The 16,864-nt window shown below is 46.0% G+C and overlaps 1 protein-coding gene across 1 annotated transcript in view; it reads left to right on the forward strand.

Moving 5' to 3' along the window:
- The window catches only part of LOC139280859 (sortilin-like), a 200,037-nt gene extending 183,381 nt beyond the window's left edge, over positions 1–16,656 (forward strand). The window contains exons 19-21 of the mRNA XM_070900614.1: positions 8,758–8,864; positions 10,293–10,410; positions 14,183–16,656. Of these exons, the coding sequence (XP_070756715.1) occupies positions 8,758–8,864; positions 10,293–10,410; positions 14,183–14,197 (240 nt within the window). The 3' untranslated portion in view covers positions 14,198–16,656. The remainder of the gene's footprint in view (positions 1–8,757; positions 8,865–10,292; positions 10,411–14,182) is intronic.
- The last annotated feature ends 208 nt before the right edge of the window (positions 16,657–16,864 follow it).

Consider the following 16,864-nt stretch of genomic DNA (forward strand, 5'->3'; position numbering starts at 1 on the left):
TCTCAACTTGGTTTTAAATTGGCTCCCCCGTATTTTGAGGCTGTGTCACCTAGTTCTAGTCTCCCTGACCAGTGGAAAAAAACCTCTCTGCCTCTATCTTGTCTATCCCTTTCATTATTTTAAATGTTTCTATAAGATCACCCCTCATCCTTCTGAACTCCAACGAGTAAAGACCCAGTCTACTCAATCTATCATCATAAGGTAACCCCCTCATCTCCGGAATCAGCCTAGTGAATCCTCTCTGTACCCCCTCCAAAGCTAGTATATCCTTCCTTAAGTAAGGTGACCAAAACTGCACGCAGTACTCCAGGTGCGGCCTCACCAATACCCTGTACAGTTGCAGCAGGACCTCCCTGCTTTTGTATTCCATCCCTCTTGCAATGAAGGCCAACATTCCATTCGCCTTCCTGATTACCTGCTGCACCTGCAAACTAACTTTTTGGGATTCATGCACAAGGACCCCCAGGTCCCTCTGCACCGCAGCATGTTGTAATTTCTCCCCATTCAAATAATATTCCCTTTTAATGTTTTTTTTTCCAAGGTGAATGATGTCACACTTTCCAACATTGTATTCCATCTGCCAAACCTTAGCCCATTCGCTTAACCTATCGAAATCTCTTTGCAGCCTCTCTGTGTCCTCTACACAACCCGCTTTCCCACTAATCTTTGTGTCATCTGCAAATTTTGTTACACTACACTCTGTCCCCTCTTCCAGGTCATCTATGTATATTGTAAACAGTTGTGGTCCCAGCACCGATCCCTGTGGCACACCACTGACCACCGATTTCCAACCTAAAAAGGACCCATTTATCCCGACTCTCTGCTTTTTGTTAGCCAGCCAATTCTCTATCCATGCTGATACATTTCCTCTGACTCCGCATACCTTTATCTTCTGCAGTAACCTTTTGTGTGGCACCTTATCGAATGCCTTTTGGAAATCTAAATACACCACATCCATTGGTACACCTCTATCCACCATGCTCGTTATATCCTCAAAGAATTCCAGTAAATTAGTTACACATGATTTCCCCTTCATGAATCCATGTTGCGTCTGCTTGATTGCACTATTCCTATCTAGATGTCCCGCTATTTCTTCCTTAATGATAGCTTCAAGCATTTTCCCCACTACAGATGTTAAACTAACCGGCCTATAGTTACCTGCCTTTTGTCTGGCCCCTTTTTTAAATAGAGGCGTTACATTGGCTGCTTTCCAATCCAATGGTACCTCCCCAGAGTCTAGAGAATTTTGGTAGATTATAACGAATGCATCTGCTATAACTTCCGCCATCTCTTTTAATACCCTGGGATGCATTTCATAAGGACCGGGGACTTGTCTACCTTGAGTCCCATTCGCCTGTCCAGCACTACCCCCCCTAGTGATAGTGATTGTCTCAAAGTCCTCCCTTCCCACATTCCCGTGACCAGCAATTTTTTGCGTGGTTTTTGTGTTTTCCACTGTGAAGATCGAAGCAAAATAATTGTTTAAGGTCTCAGCCATTTCCACATTTCCCATTATTAAATCCCCCTTCTCATCTTCTAAGGGACCAACATTTACTTTAGTCACTCTTTTCCATTTTATATATTGGTAAAAGCTTTTACTATCTGTTTTTATGTTTTGCGCAAGTTTACTTTCGTAATCTATCTTTCCTTTCTTTATTGCTTTCTTAGTCATTCTTTGCTGTCGTTTAAAATTTTCCCAATCTTCTAGTTTCCCACTAACATTGACCACCTTATACGCATTGGTTTTTAATTTGATATTCTCCTTTATTTCCTTGGTTATCCACGGCTGGTTATCCCTTCTCTTAGCGCCCTTCTTTTTCACTGGAATATATTTTTGTTGAGCACTATGAAAGAGCTCCTTAAAAGTCCTCCACTGTTCCTCAATTGTGCCACCATTTAGTCTGTGTTTCCAGTCTACTTTAGCCAACTCTGCCCTCATCCCACTGTAGTCCCCTTTGTTTAAGCATAGTATGCTCGTTTCTGACACAACTTCCTCACCCTCAATCTGTATTACAAATTCAATCATACTGTGATCACTCATTCCGAGAGGATCTTTTATTCGGAGATCGTTTATTTTCCCTGTCTCATTACACAGGACCAGATCCAAGATACCTTGCTCCCTTGTAGGTTCTGTTACATCTTGTTCTAAGAAACAATCCCGTATGCATTCTATGAATTCCTCCTCCAGGCTACCCCGTGCAATTTCAGTTGACCAATCCATATGTAGGTTAAAATCCCCCATGACTACTGCCGTTCCTTTTTCACATGCCTCCATTATTCCCCTGATTATTGTCCGCCCCACCGTGAAGTTATTATTTGGGGGCCTATAAACTACGCCCACCAGTGACTTTTTCTCCTTACTATCTCTAATCTTCACCCACAATGATTCAACATTTTGTTCATTAGAGCTAATATCGTCTCTCACAACTGCCCTGATATCATCCTTTATTAACAGAGCTACCCCACCTCCTTTCCCTTCTTGTCTATCTTTCCAAATTGTCAGATACCCCTGTATGTTTAATTCCCAGTCTTGGTCACCCTGCAACCACGTTTCAGTAATGGCCACCAAATCATACTCATTTGTAATGATTTGTGCCGACAACTAATTTACTTTGTTTCGAATGCTGCGTGCGTTTAGGTAAAGTGTTTTAATACTAGTTTTTAAACCATGATTTTTAGTTTGGCCCCTCCTGCAGCCTTTTTATATTCATACATATTGTCCCTTCCTATCACCTTGTGGTTTACACTTACCCCAGTGCTACTCTGCTCTGTTGCCTCCTGCCTTTTGCATTCTTTCTTGGGGTTCTGTTCATAGAAACATAGAAACATAGAAAATAGGTGCAGGAGTAGGCCATTCGGCCCTTCTAGCCTGCACCGCCATTCAATGAGTTCATGGCTGAACATGCAACTTCAGTACCCCATTCCTGCTTTCTCACCATACCCCTTGATTCCCCTAGTAGTAAGGACTTCATCTAACTCCTTTTTGAATATATTTAGTGAATTGGCCTCAACAATTTTCTGTGGTAGAGAATTCCACAGGTTCACCACTCTCTGGGTGAAGAAATTCCTCCTCATTTCGGTCCTAAATGGCTTCCCCCTTATCCTTAGACTGTGTCCCCTGGTTCTGGACTTCCCCAACATTGGGAACATTCTTCCTGCATCTAACCTGTCTAACCCTGTCAGAATTTTAAACGTTTCTATGAGGTCCCCTCTCATTCTTCTGAACTCCAGTGAATACAAGCCCAGTTGATCCAGTCTTTCTTGATAGGTCAGTCCCGCCATCCCGGGAATCAGTCTGGTGAACCTTCGCTGCACTCCCTCAATAGCAAGAATGTCCTTCCTCAGGTTAGGAGACCAAAACTGTACACAATACTCCAGGTGTGGCCTCACCAAGGCCCTGTACAATTGTAGCAACACCTCCCTGCCCTTGTACTCAAATCCCCTCGCTATGAAGGCCAACATGCCATTTGCTTTCTTAACCGCCTGCTGTACCTGCATGCCAACCTTCAATGACTGAGCTCTCACCCACTCTAACTAGCTCAGAGCCCTCTCCTGGGTTCCCATCCCCCTGCCAAGCTAGTTTAAAGCCCTCCCAACTGTACTATCAAAACCACCCGCGAGAACATTGGTCCCGTCTCTGTTGAGGTGTAACCTGTCCGACTTGTACAGGTCCCACCTACCCCAGAAGTGGTCCGAATTGTTCAGGAAACGAAAGCCCTCCCTCCTACACCAACGGGAGAGTGGAGAGCACCAGTTCCAACTGTCACAGGACGAGAGAGTGGAGAGCACCAGTTCCAACGGTCACAGGATGAGTGAGTGGAGAGCACCAGTTCAAACTCTCACAGGATCGGAGAGTGGAGAGCATCAGTTCCAACTGTCGCAGGACGGGAGAGTGGAGAGCATCAGTTCCAACTGTCGCAGGACGGGAGAGTGGAGAGCACCAGTTCCAACTGTCGCAGGAGAGAGAGTGGAGAGCACCAGTTCCAACTGTCGCAGGAGAGAGAGTGGAGAGCACCAGTTCCAACTGTCGCGGGAGAGAGAGTGGAGAGCACCAGTTCCAACTGTCGCAGGAGAGAGAGTGGAGAGCACCAGTTCCAACTGTCGCAGGAGAGAGAGTGGAGAGCACCAGTTCCAACTGTCGCAGGACGGGAGAGTGGAGAGCACCAGTTCCCATTGTCGCAGGACAGGAGAGTGGAGAGCACCAGTTCAAACTGTCACAGGAGAGAGAGTGGAGAGCACCAGTTCCAACTGTCACAGGAGAGAGAGTGGAGAGCACCAGTTCCAACTGTCACAGGAGAGAGAGTGGAGAGCACCAGTTCCAACTGTCACAGGAGAGAGAGTGGAGAGCACCAGTTCCCACTGTCACAGGAGAGAGAGTGGAGAGCACCAGTTCCCACTGTCGCAGGACAGAGAATGGAGAGCACCAGTTCCAACTGTCACAGGAGAGAGAGTGGAGAGCACCAGTTCCCATTGTCGCAGGACGGGAGAGTGGAGAGCACCAGTTCCAACTGTCGCAGGAGAGAGAGTGGAGAGTACCAGTTCAAACTGTCACAGGAGAGAGAGTGGAGAGCACCAGTTCCCATTGTCGCAGGACGGGAGAGTGGAGAGCACCAGTTCCAACTGTCGCAGGACGGGAGAGTGGAGAGCACCAGTTGCAACTGTCGCAGGATGGGAGAGTGGAGAGCACCAGTTCCAACTGTCGCAGGACGGGAGAGTGGAGAGCACCAGTTGCAACTGTCGCAGGACGGGAGAGTGGAGAGCACCAGTTCCCATTGTCGCAGGAGAGAGAGTGGAGAGCACCAGTTCCAACTGTCGCAGGACGGGAGAGTGGAGAGCACCAGTTCCAACTGTCACAGGAGAGAGAGTGGAGAGCACCAGTTCCAACTGTCACAGGAGAGAGAGTGGAGAGCACCAGTTCCAACTGTTACAGGACGGGAAGAGTGGAGAGCACCAGTTCCAACTGTCACAGGACGGGAGAGTGGAGAGCACCAGTTCCAACTGTCGCAGGAGAGAGAGTGGAGAGCACCAGTTCCAACTGTCACAGTACAGAGAGTGGAGAGCACCAGTTCCAACTGTTACAGGACGGGAAGAATGGAGAGCACCAGTTCCAACTGTCACAGGAGAGAGAGTGGAGAGCACCAGTTCCCATTGTCGCAGGACGGGAGAGTGGAGAGCACCAGTTCCAACTGTCGCAGGAGAGAGAGTGGAGAGTACCAGTTCAAACTGTCACAGGAGAGAGAGTGGAGAGCACCAGTTCCCATTGTCGCAGGACGGGAGAGTGGAGAGCACCAGTTCCAACTGTCGCAGGACGGGAGAGTGGAGAGCACCAGTTGCAACTGTCGCAGGACGGGAGAGTGGAGAGCACCAGTTCCAACTGTCGCAGGACGGGAGAGTGGAGAGCACCAGTTGCAACTGTCGCAGGACGGGAGAGTGGAGAGCACCAGTTCCCATTGTCGCAGGAGAGAGAGTGGAGAGCACCAGTTCCAACTGTCGCAGGACGGGAGAGTGGAGAGCACCAGTTCCAACTGTCACAGGAGAGAGAGTGGAGAGCACCAGTTCAAACTGTCACAGGAGAGAGAGTGGAGAGCACCAGTTCCAACTGTTACAGGACGGGAAGAGTGGAGAGCACCAGTTCCAACTGTCACAGGACGGGAGAGTGGAGAGCACCAGTTCCAACTGTCGCAGGAGAGAGAGTGGAGAGCACCAGTTCCAACTGTCACAGTACAGAGAGTGGAGAGCACCAGTTCAAACTGTCACAGTACAGAGAGTGGAGAGCACCAGTTCCAACTGTCGCAGGACGGGAGAGTGGAGAGCATCAGTTCCAACTGTCGCAGGACGGGAGAGTGGAGAGCATCAGTTCCAACTGTCGCAGGAGAGAGAGTGGAGAGCATCAGTTCCAACTGTCGCAGGAGAGAGAGTGGAGAGCACCAGTTCCAACTGTCGCAGGAGAGAGAGTGGAGAGCACCAGTTCCAACTGTCGCAGGAGAGAGAGTGGAGAGCACCAGTTCCAACTGTCGCAGGACGGGAGAGTGGAGAGCACCAGTTCCAACTGTCACAGGACGGGAGAGTGGAGAGCACCAGTTCCCACTGTCGCAGCAGAGAGAGTGGAGAGCATCAGTTCCAACTGTCGCAGGAGAGAGAGTGGAGAGCACCAGTTCCAACTGTCGCAGGACGGGAGAGTGGAGAGCATCAGTTCCAACTGTCGCAGGACGGGAGAGTGGAGAGCATCAGTTCCAACTGTCGCAGGAGAGAGAGTGGAGAGCACCAGTTCCAACTGTCGCAGGAGAGAGAGTGGAGAGCATCAGTTCCAACTGTCGCAGGAGAGAGAGTGGAGAGCACCAGTTCCAACTGTCACAGGACAGAGAGTGGAGAGCACCAGTTCCAACTGTCACAGGACGGGAGAGTGGAGAGCACCAGTTCCCACTGTCACAGGACGGGAGAGTGGAGAGCATCAGTTCCAACTGTCGCAGGAGAGAGAGTGGAGAGCATCAGTTCCAACTGTCGCAGGAGAGAGAGTGGAGAGCATCAGTTCCAACTGTCGCAGGAGAGAGAGTGGAGAGCATCAGTTCCAACTGTCGCAGGACGGGAGAGTGGAGAGCACCAGTTCCAACTGTCACAGGACAGAGAGTGGAGAGCACCAGTTCCAACTGTCACAGGAGAGAGAGTGGAGAGCACCAGTTCCATCTGTCACAGGAGAGAGAGTGGAGAGCACCAGTTCCATCTGTCGCAGGAGAGAGAGTTTCCGTTCTTTTATAGAATCATAAAAAATGTATTAGTTTGCACCACTTTTCTGTCTTGCCTGTTCTTGGTTGCTGGGTGGCAAGTCGCTGTTTAACATTCTTGATGATGATTGGGAAGACATGAATTGACAGGGACCAATGGGAGAATGTGCAGTGGGTGGTTGGTTGTTTGCAGGACTGCTTTGTGTCAATGGCTTTGGGTGTGAGGTGGGAAGTGTATCCGTTAGGTTCACCAGACTGATTCCCGGGATGGCAGGACTGACATATGAGGAAAGACTGGATCGGCTAGGCTTATACTCACTGGAATTTATAAGATTGAGAGGGGATCTCATAGAAACTTATAAAATTCTGATGGGGCTGGAGAGGCTAGACACAGGAGGAATGTTCCCGATGTTGCGGAAGTCCAGAACCAGGGGTCACAGTCTAAAGATAAATGGCCGTCTAGTGTTTCTACCTAACTGTGCTGAGTTAGCTGATACTGCTAGATTTCTGCAGCCAATGGGCATTTTGAATTCTGTTTTGTTCCAATCCATTTTAACTGTTCCCAATTCATGATGTTTTACTATAATTTAAAATACAATCTCTGATTTGAGTTGGTTAGCTCAGTTGGACATGTCTCTTTATTTGTGGCAATACACCCTTTTAAGGGGGGAATACTCTGGACTGATGTGAAGAGTTGGTCATGCTCTACAAAATAGATGGACGTTCTCAAACAGTTCCAAAAAGCATCTGTGGCGAGGAGGAGCAAGGAGTTGTGTGACACTGTAGTTGAGGAATGAAATAACAAGTCATAACATTATAAATTAAGTTTCAGTTTAACACAATCCCCACTCCAGGACTAGATCACATGATCCAAGCTGAGATTCCAGTGCAGTCCTGAGGGAGTGCTGCATTGTTTGAGATGCCATCTTTAGGTATGACAATAAGCAGAACTCCTCCCGACCGTTCACCTGTTCTGGTGGTTCAGGTGGAAGTTAAAGAGCCACGGCAATTTTTAAAGACATGTATCAAGTTCTGGTGTCAGACCTCCATTCTTTCCTCAACCAACTTCACCAAAAAAAACAGATTAACTGGCCGTCCAACTCATTGCTGTTGGTGGGACCTTGCTGTGTGCAAAATGGCTGCCCTGTTTGCCCACATAACGACGGTGACTGCACTTCAAAACAAAGATTGCATACAGAGGCCCGCCAATTTCTGCAATGGTGTAACCATCAGGTTGTGCCAAAATTTAAGCTGAAATCTTCTCGTCAGTGAGTTACACTGAAATTTCCTGAGAATCTCGTCAGCTTACACTGGAACGTAAAATTAGTATAACAATTGGAGACCAAGGAAAGCGCAGAACACCCTATTCCTTCATTAAGTCCCTCTTTATGCATAAAAATTAAAGTTTGAAGCCGTAAAACCATCATTTACACACATCAGGCACAGCACATTTAAGAAAATGCAATTGTGGAAGTTTTTCAATTTTTAAAGGAAATAATTCTGATGCAATAAAGACATTCAAAGATAAAGAAAACACATTTTAGGCCTCAGTGAGGTGAAATGCAACAAAAATGCCATAAAACACCAGAAATATAACTTTGTGCTTGATATTTTAGGTGTTAATTTAAGCCCATTCAGAATTCTGTAAGTTCAGGAAATTCGCGTCAGCTACACATTTCTGTGGGAGGAGGCGGAGCTATGTTAATGAGAGGCAGAGCGTATTGACTGAGGTTTCTTGGAATCGGTGTAAAAGTTTGAGGAAATTCAGGCATAGCATAAAAACAGCCGTGAATCACTTGTGCTCCAATTTCCTCAATCTTTTGTGCCCAAAATTGGCAGTATACTGTGCTTACACCATTGTTACGCCATACGGTTTCAGGAAATCCTGGGCCAAAGTGCGAACCGTATTTTGGGGGTATTCTTAAAAGATGTGATATGGTGCTATATAAATGCAAATTCTTTCTATGTATTATGTGTAATTAAAATGAGTTTTACTTGTCTGAATTTTGTAAAACATTGTTGTATTTATTAACAGGTACCCAAGATTACTACCATCATCATTGTTATCAGTGTATTGGCAGCATCAGTGCTGATGATAACAGGCATTATCCTTATTTTCAAGAAATATGTGTGTGGAGGAAGGTAAGGAAACCAGAAGCTGAAATCTGTCATTGTTTTCCCTTGTTTTAAGTCACATGTATTTACTGAAAGAAATGAAATTAAACCCCTGCTAGTGTCAGCTGTGGCTCAGTGGGTAGCACCCTTGTCTCTGAGTCATGAAGGTTGTGGGTTCAAGTCCCGCTCCAGGGACTTGAAAATAAAAATCTAGGCTGACACTCCAGTGCAGTGCTGAGCGAGTGCTGCACTGTTGGAGGTGCCATCTTTCAGATGAGATGTTAAACCTGCCTTCTCAGATGGACGTAAAAGATCTCAAGGCACTATTTCGCAGAAGAGCAGGGGAGTTATCACTGGTTTCCTGGCCAATATTTGTCCCTCAATCAACATCATAAAAAAATAGATTATCCGGTCATTATCACATTGCTGTTTGTGGGAGCTTGCTTGTGTGCAAATTGGCTGCTGCGTTTCCTACATGACAACAGTGACTACACTCTAGAAGTACTTCACCGGCTGTAAATTGCTTTGAAACGTCTGGTGGTCGTGAAAGGTGCTATATAAATCCAAGTCTTTCTTTCTGCTGTGCAGTATTTCAGTCATGACCTTTCATTGTGAGCGGGCTCAAAAAACAACTGCTTGGTAAAGTCGTGTGGACCATAGGGACTGCAGCAGCAAACAGTGTCATTCTAACTCTGTTAATGTTGAACTGTGAAAAGGTGCTGCGATTCTCAGCTTACTTCAATGAATTTCACAGGTTTTACCCATTTAGTCATTTACCCATTTACCCTTACTCATTATAAAGCAAAGTCGTCGGGCTCATTTTAATGAATCTACAATCCCTGCATCCAAATAGGGAACAAAGCAACGTAAGCAAGGGAGCTGGCCAAGGACCACGCAGTCCTGCATTCCAAACTGAGCAAGCCTCTCGGGGGAATCTGAATGGAGCATCTGCCCAGCACCTGTGGCTGAGATCAGTGTGCTCAACCCAAACCAACAAATGAATCTGGACTTTTCCTGGTCCATGTGGCATATTTTCACATGGGACTGTGCGTTGAACCATAAGTTATTGAAGGGTTTGCCAATCTTTTTCTTCTATTTTCCTCTCTACCTCTCTTTCCTCCTTCAAGATGCTCCCTAAAATCTACCTCTTTGACCAAGCCTGCGCTAATCTTATAATAGTCCCGTGAAGCGCCTTGGGACGTTTCACTATGTTAAAGGTGCTATATAAATACAAGTTGTTATTTTTTTAATGCTATTTGAATGTGTGTGTACGTTACCTCATGGATCAGCAGCTGTCCGATTGAAAATGTACCTTTTATATTTGCTTCCAATTCATAGCATGCGACTATCTTTTTGTTTATAGTTTATTTTCAAGCGGGTTGGGTTATAAAAGTTTATTTCTCAGATCAACTTATGAAATTATTCAAAAGCGCTGATTTCCATCTCTCTATGTAGGGCCTTGGTCTATCGATACTCCGTTCTTCAAACCAATACTGATGAAGTCTGCATTGCTGATAACCTGGACAGCAGCAGATCAAACACTGAAAGAATTTACCACGATGATTCTGATGTTGTGAGTACTTAAGCTGTTTTAAAGTGTGTCAGTGAGTGAAATCGTGGTGTTTCATTTACCTTGCATTTATCTTTCATCTCTTTTGGTTCCCTGACCAGGCAGTGTTTGGTCTTTCACACCGTAGGCCAGAGTTCCCATTTGTGGTGGCGAGCCCATGTAAACCCGTCGGAACTAAAGCCAATCAGTAGAAAAATCACATCCCCTCTCTCTCAACTCCATAAACAATATAAAGGCTCAAAATCCAAACTTCCAGTGCATTATAAGGGAAGAGAAAGTTTGATATTTGAACACCTTGTAGAACAGTGGGAGGCTCTAGCAGTCCCATTTCTATACCAAAGCAGTTCTGACGAAGGGTCACAGACCCAAAACGTTGACTCTGTTTCTCTCCACAGATGCTGCAGTACTCACTGAGATTTCCAGCATTTTTTGTTTCTGTTCCATTCTATACCGGTACTTTATTTATCCAAGAGCAGCTTTGTTAGTCATGTCACATCAACGCGGTGAGAATGTGAGTTGCTGATATGACCTCTAAAGATGTCCCCACAAAGTAAAAAACTCTGACTAATTTCATATGCTACATATGAAGAATTAAAAAATAACCTAATCAAGAATGAATTATTGGAGACCCAGGCTGTGTTTAAATTGTACTTCAACCCCGAGACTAGTAGCAACAGAATGAATTCCCAATTGCCAGCACTTGGTTAACACTGCTTGGCTGGAACTGCACTCCCTGTGAGGTGAAATTAGTCTTCACCAGGAGCGCAAAACGAGTTCCTAGTGAATCGGCAGCCCGCTTTACACCATGCCATATTTTCTTTCCCATTGACGCAAAAGTGTAAAACGGGCTGCCGATTTGCTATGAGCCTATTTCGCGCTGCTGATGAAGATTAATTTCACCCCCTCTGTGTTCACGCTCACGCACAGAGCTGCGCACCCCAGTGCTAACTTATAAGCTTCAAATGTCTGCTTTATCAAAACATTTTTAAAATCTCTGCTTAAGTTTATAAGGTCCAGTAGAGCCCATGAATACTTTTTAAGCACTGCGTTCTACTCATGTAGTGTCAAACCCAAGCAACATGAGATGCTGAGTTACACTGTTACCTCGGCATCGCTGCTAAAACAGAAAACTGCTTCATAATGACATGGAACTGGCTGTCATTGATCTGTGAACCTGTTTTCCTCAGTAAACTTTGTATTTGCACCCTTTGCAGTGAAAGGGTATCATCTCTAATTTTTACACAGCTCCCAAACCATGGGAGGGATTTTCAACTTCCGCCCGAAACGGGTGTGAATCGGTGGAGCAGCCACTTGCGCTCCTGAATCCAGATTCAGGAGGGACGATCCATTTCCTCAGTCGGGCCTCATTGGAAAGCAGCCAGCTGTGGGAGGGCAGGAAATGGCTGTTTCGAAGCTGAACCGGCTGGCAGATTGGGCCTGGGTGGAGTTGGGGTAGGGGACTGGCCGACAGCAAGCCGCAGTATTTTTGCAGAGCCAGGAACTGAAAAATAAAAGACGAGAGGTTTGTGTCCCTTTTGCGAAGCGGCCACTAGTTGTCCCCTTCAGGACCATAAGCTTGGCCACTCACTGCCTGGTACAAATGGGCGGAGCCTACACAGCACGCGCTGCCCATTTCTACTTCATAATTGTGATCGGGACAACAGCATGTGGCCCCAATTTTCATATTTAAATCGTCTCCCACCTGAAAGAGGCGGGCCTGATGTAGGCCAATTGACAGACCTGCCTGAAAATTGCATCAGGCGGCCCTTGAGCATCCAAAGGGTGAATTAAAGTTAATCTCCCCTTCGCCCCATCCCATTTTCCTCTATGGACGGCCCACTTGTCAGTGTAGAATCGGCTAAGGGGCAGTTGGAAATTGCTCCCCATTTTTGACAACTTTCTGTCCTGTGACTCAACAGCGATTCAAAGATTTACCAGCATCTATTGGCAACGAGGCCAACATTTCATTCTGAAATCACCTGCACATTTCCAAGCTCGGTGTAGACATTGTGGGGGTAATTTTCCACAGTGGGAGGGCTCTCCTACTCATTCACCAGCATTTGACCTGTTTCCCTGTGGTTTCCTCAGCAGCCGAGCAGGGGAACCCGCACAGAAATTCACCCTCCATGAGTCATCATCATCATAGGCAGTCCCTCGGAATTGAGGAAGACTTGCTTCCACTCCTGAAGTGAGTTCTTTGGTGGCTGAACAGTTCAATATGAGAGCCACAGACTTTGTCACAGGTGGGACAGATAGTCGTTGAGGGAAAGGTTGGGTGGGACTGGTTTGCCGCATGCTCTTTCCGCTGCTTGCGCTTGATTTCTGCATGCTCTCGGTGTTGAGACTCACGGTGCTCAGCGCCCTCCCGGATGTACTTCCTCCACTTAGGGCGGTCTCTGGCCAGGGACTCCCAGGTGTCAGTGGGGATGTCGCACTTTATCAAGGAGGCTTTGAGGGTGTCCTTGTAATGTTTCCGCTGCCCACCTTTGGCTCGTTTGCCATGAAGGAGCTCCGAGTAGAGCACTTGCTTTGGGAGTCTCGTGTCTGGCATGTGAACTATGCGGCCTGCCCAGCGGAGCTGATCGAGTGTGGTCAGTGCTTCGATGCTGGGGCTGTTAGCCTGGACGAGGACGCTGATGTTGGTGAGTCTGTCCTCCCAGGGGATTTGTAGGATCTTGCGGAGACATCGTTGGTGGTATTCTTCCAGCGATTTGAGGTGACTACTGTACATGGTCCATGTCTCTGAGCCACACAGGAGGGCAGGTATTACTACAGCCCTGTAGATCATGAGCTTGGTCACAGTTTTGAGGGCCTGGTCTTCAAACACTCTTTTCTTCAGGCGGCCGAAGGCTGCACTGGCGCACTGGAGCCGTTGGATCTCGTCGTCAATGCCTGCTCTTGTTGGCAGGAGGCTCCCGAGGTATGGGAAGTGGTCCATGGCCATGCCGTGGATCTTGATGACTGGGGGACAGTGCTGTGTGGTGAGGACAGGCTGGTGGAGGATCTTTGTCTTATGGATGTTTAGAGTAAGGCCCATGCTTTCGTACGCCTCAGTAAATACATTAACTATGTCCTGGAGTTCAGCCTCTGTGTGCGCAGATGCAGGCATCGTCCACATACTGTAGCTCCCCATCTCCTTCAGCGACGACCTCCATGAGTACAACACTGGTGGTTACAGTGTCCCCTCTTTCCATGGTGAAAGTAAGAACTCGCTTGAAGTAGTGTTTGTGCTTTTTTTTTTATTACTACTCCAATATGAGGGGGAAATTTACGATGCTGGGCTCTGGGGAAAGAGCAGGGCAGTGGGACTAATTGGATTGCTCTTTCAAAGAGCCGGCACAGGCACGATGGGCCGAATGGCCTCATTTCATGCTGTAAATTTCTATAAATATCCACTTCTGTCAGAAGGTGTTCAAACCCAGATACTGAATTAATAAAGAACTAGTCACAAAACTAGTGAAAACCTTTTATTCCACAGGGTAAATTTCGCAACAGTCAAGGCCACAATTGCACATAATTTACCCTATTAATAAAAGATTTACATTAGCTCTCTGGCCAGCTATTTATTTATCTCATAATTAGCACTCTCGCACACAAATCATAAGTTCCTGGCTATGGGACTCTCAACATGTCAGGCTTGTTGAGTGGCTTGGGGAACGTGACCTGAAAGTAATTGTTTTTGTCTTTGTTTCTCTCTCGTAAATCTTCAGTTAGATGATAAGTCTTGTTCTAAATGTACTTCAATATCACACAATCTTTCTCCTTTTCCTCCTAGGATCTGCTTGAGTAAGCCTGTACTCGGTTTCAATGGTACACAAACCATTACATCCCAACATCTGCTTACCAGACTTTGACTCATCAAGTTCATAAATTTGCTTATCAGCATTGCCACCTGCCCTTGGCACTGCTTCCTTCCTGCCTGCCAGTTTCCTTATGTCACTCATTGCTGCTTGCAAATTTTAAACGGTTTTTTTTGTGCCGCTGCTAATAATAAAAAAAGGTGAAAGTATAATTCCTTTCAAGGTGTGGATATGTTCACTCAAGTACTTCCGTTGCATGTGGGATCTTATTTACAGGGTAAACTCTACAAGGCCTCGTACCACTGGCGGTGTCTCGCTTACAGCCAGCGCGTGTCGCAAAATAGTTTCGCGCGTCAAAATCGCTGGCTGGATTTTCCAATATTTGTAGTGTGGCTCCATACAAAGATTACCCGAATAGCTTTCTCTTAAGTTCATTGATTATTTAAACTGGAGGAAAAATAATTATGACTGGCTAGAGACAATAAACGTCTCAGGGTTGGGGGAAATGGGGGGTAAATATTTATCTACACTGCCTGGATCGGAATCTGGCCGTGCGGATCGCCTGTCCGTTATAGAACCTGTCTGGTTTACATACCACTTGAGAGGGCGGTAGGCTCCGTTCTACCAGATTACCGCTCAGCCTATAAAGATGAAAGTCTACCCCATTACCTTTCACCTTGTGATGAAAGGGGCTCTTCTGGTGATGCATTTGCCTCATAAAACCAAGGAAAGGTTGCACCCTCATTAACTACTGGTCAGGGAGTAATCGTAACTGGAATTTCAATGTAAGGGCCAAAAAGTTTGACTGAAGTTGCCCCAATCTCCCGCTGTAACCCCCTCCCCTGCCCTGTTTAACCCGTGATGTTACGGATTCAGTTGCCAAATTTGAAGTCTAATAAGGCACATTGATTGGCACCTTGCATTATTTTACAGAATGCACTATGAACTCTACATGTAAATGCGTACTGAAACAGTGCCCTACATAAAACTATAAACAGTGACGCCTGGTGACCTTTTAGACAGGTGAGATGTAGGCTGTGCATGCCTAACCATGCCAGCTAGTTCCCATGACAACGGGCCCCTCGCATATCCATCTGTACCTGACGCCACAGTCCAGGGCACAAGCCAGTAAGCTGCCTGCCATTTTCAGGTAGTTTTCCCAATGGCAAAAACCCCCTTACCGAATAGGCAGCTACCTGACCATCAAAAGGCAGAACCATCCACCCCTCCGAGACATAGGTACAACGTCCACATTGGAAGCCGAGGTGAGCCCCCCGTGAGTCACCTCTGACTCTATCGTGCTATATAGGAAAACACCAAAGGAATACCAGCAAACAAGATTCTACAACGGGCTGATTCTTTTTGAGAGTTTCTTGGAAAAATAGCCCAAATTTAGAATTTTTGAGTTAAACCAAATAATGCAAACATGCCCTGCAATGGCCAGCCTCCTGAATAAGGCTGTCAGTCTCAGAATTGAAAGCTTTTAGATTCCAGCACTCCTTTTCCTCCCTCCCACTGTATGTGTTGCTAGGAAACAAAGCTTATCACAGTTTGCCATGACCATTGTGGAGCAAGCTTATTTTAACTGATTGATATGTGATAGAGAAGTACTTTCCCCTTGAATAAACAATAAATACAACATTACTCCATTGTAGGCCTCATCCTGGGGTTTAAAGGACTACAGTGGCAAACTTATGCCAAAAATGTAGTTCTTAAAGTGTATTGTAGGAATATGATTTCTACTTTATAATAGCATTTATAGAAATTATTTTTTGAAAATATTTTATAACAGGAAAATTATTATGATAGCTGAAAGCACAACCGGAAAAAGATAATTCAATATTTGACAAAAGGAACTTGGGGCACACAAAAATATTGCACTTGAATCCTGCTAACTGGGACTGCTATTGGAAATGTTGTTCTTCACCAAATAAAATTTCTCAGTCTTGGGGCGGGCATGTTGGAGTTCCAACTTGTGTCACTAAACGCCACAGCTCTGGCACAGCAAGTTGGCCAGTGACCGTGGTTCTCAATGTTGTGTTACTAGTATAGTGTAAGCAATGGCAAGGACCGAGAGGCATCTGAGTGAGAAATATCCCAGGAACTGAACTTGCAACCAGCTTGTTAGGAGTCGGCACTTCGCTACCTGAAACACTTATCTATATTTGTTTAAATACACTGTGAAACTGTTCCTGCCCTGTCCTCCACATCCCTCCACCCACATCCATTAACAAGCTTCAATCGTATGGTGATGAGCTACTTCAAGTTCTTAACTTGATACATTCGTGCAGATTTTTTCTAATGCTGTGAACTTTTATAATTTCTGAAGTAATTCAGGATACTTTGGACGTGGTGATTGTGCGTAAATAATGGTGTATGTTTAAACTAAAAGTTGTTTCTGCTGGTCAATTAAGTCATTTAGATATATGTTGGTCTTGCAACTGCGAAATAAATTCTGCTTTGTTAACTATCTGTGTGTATGATTGTCTGTGCACTGACCATTTACAAAGAAAAGCAATTATATGTTCAATGTCAGTAATTGAAGACCAGTTAAACATGTTTCCTGTGTCAAAGTGTCTTTCTTCATAGCCGTGGTTCAGTGGTGACACTATCGCCTCTGAATCAGAAGTTTGTGGATTCAAGCCCAACTCTGAGGG

This window comes from Pristiophorus japonicus, chromosome 15, assembly GCF_044704955.1.
Source record: "Pristiophorus japonicus isolate sPriJap1 chromosome 15, sPriJap1.hap1, whole genome shotgun sequence".
Classification (NCBI taxonomy): Eukaryota; Metazoa; Chordata; class Chondrichthyes; family Pristiophoridae; genus Pristiophorus; species Pristiophorus japonicus.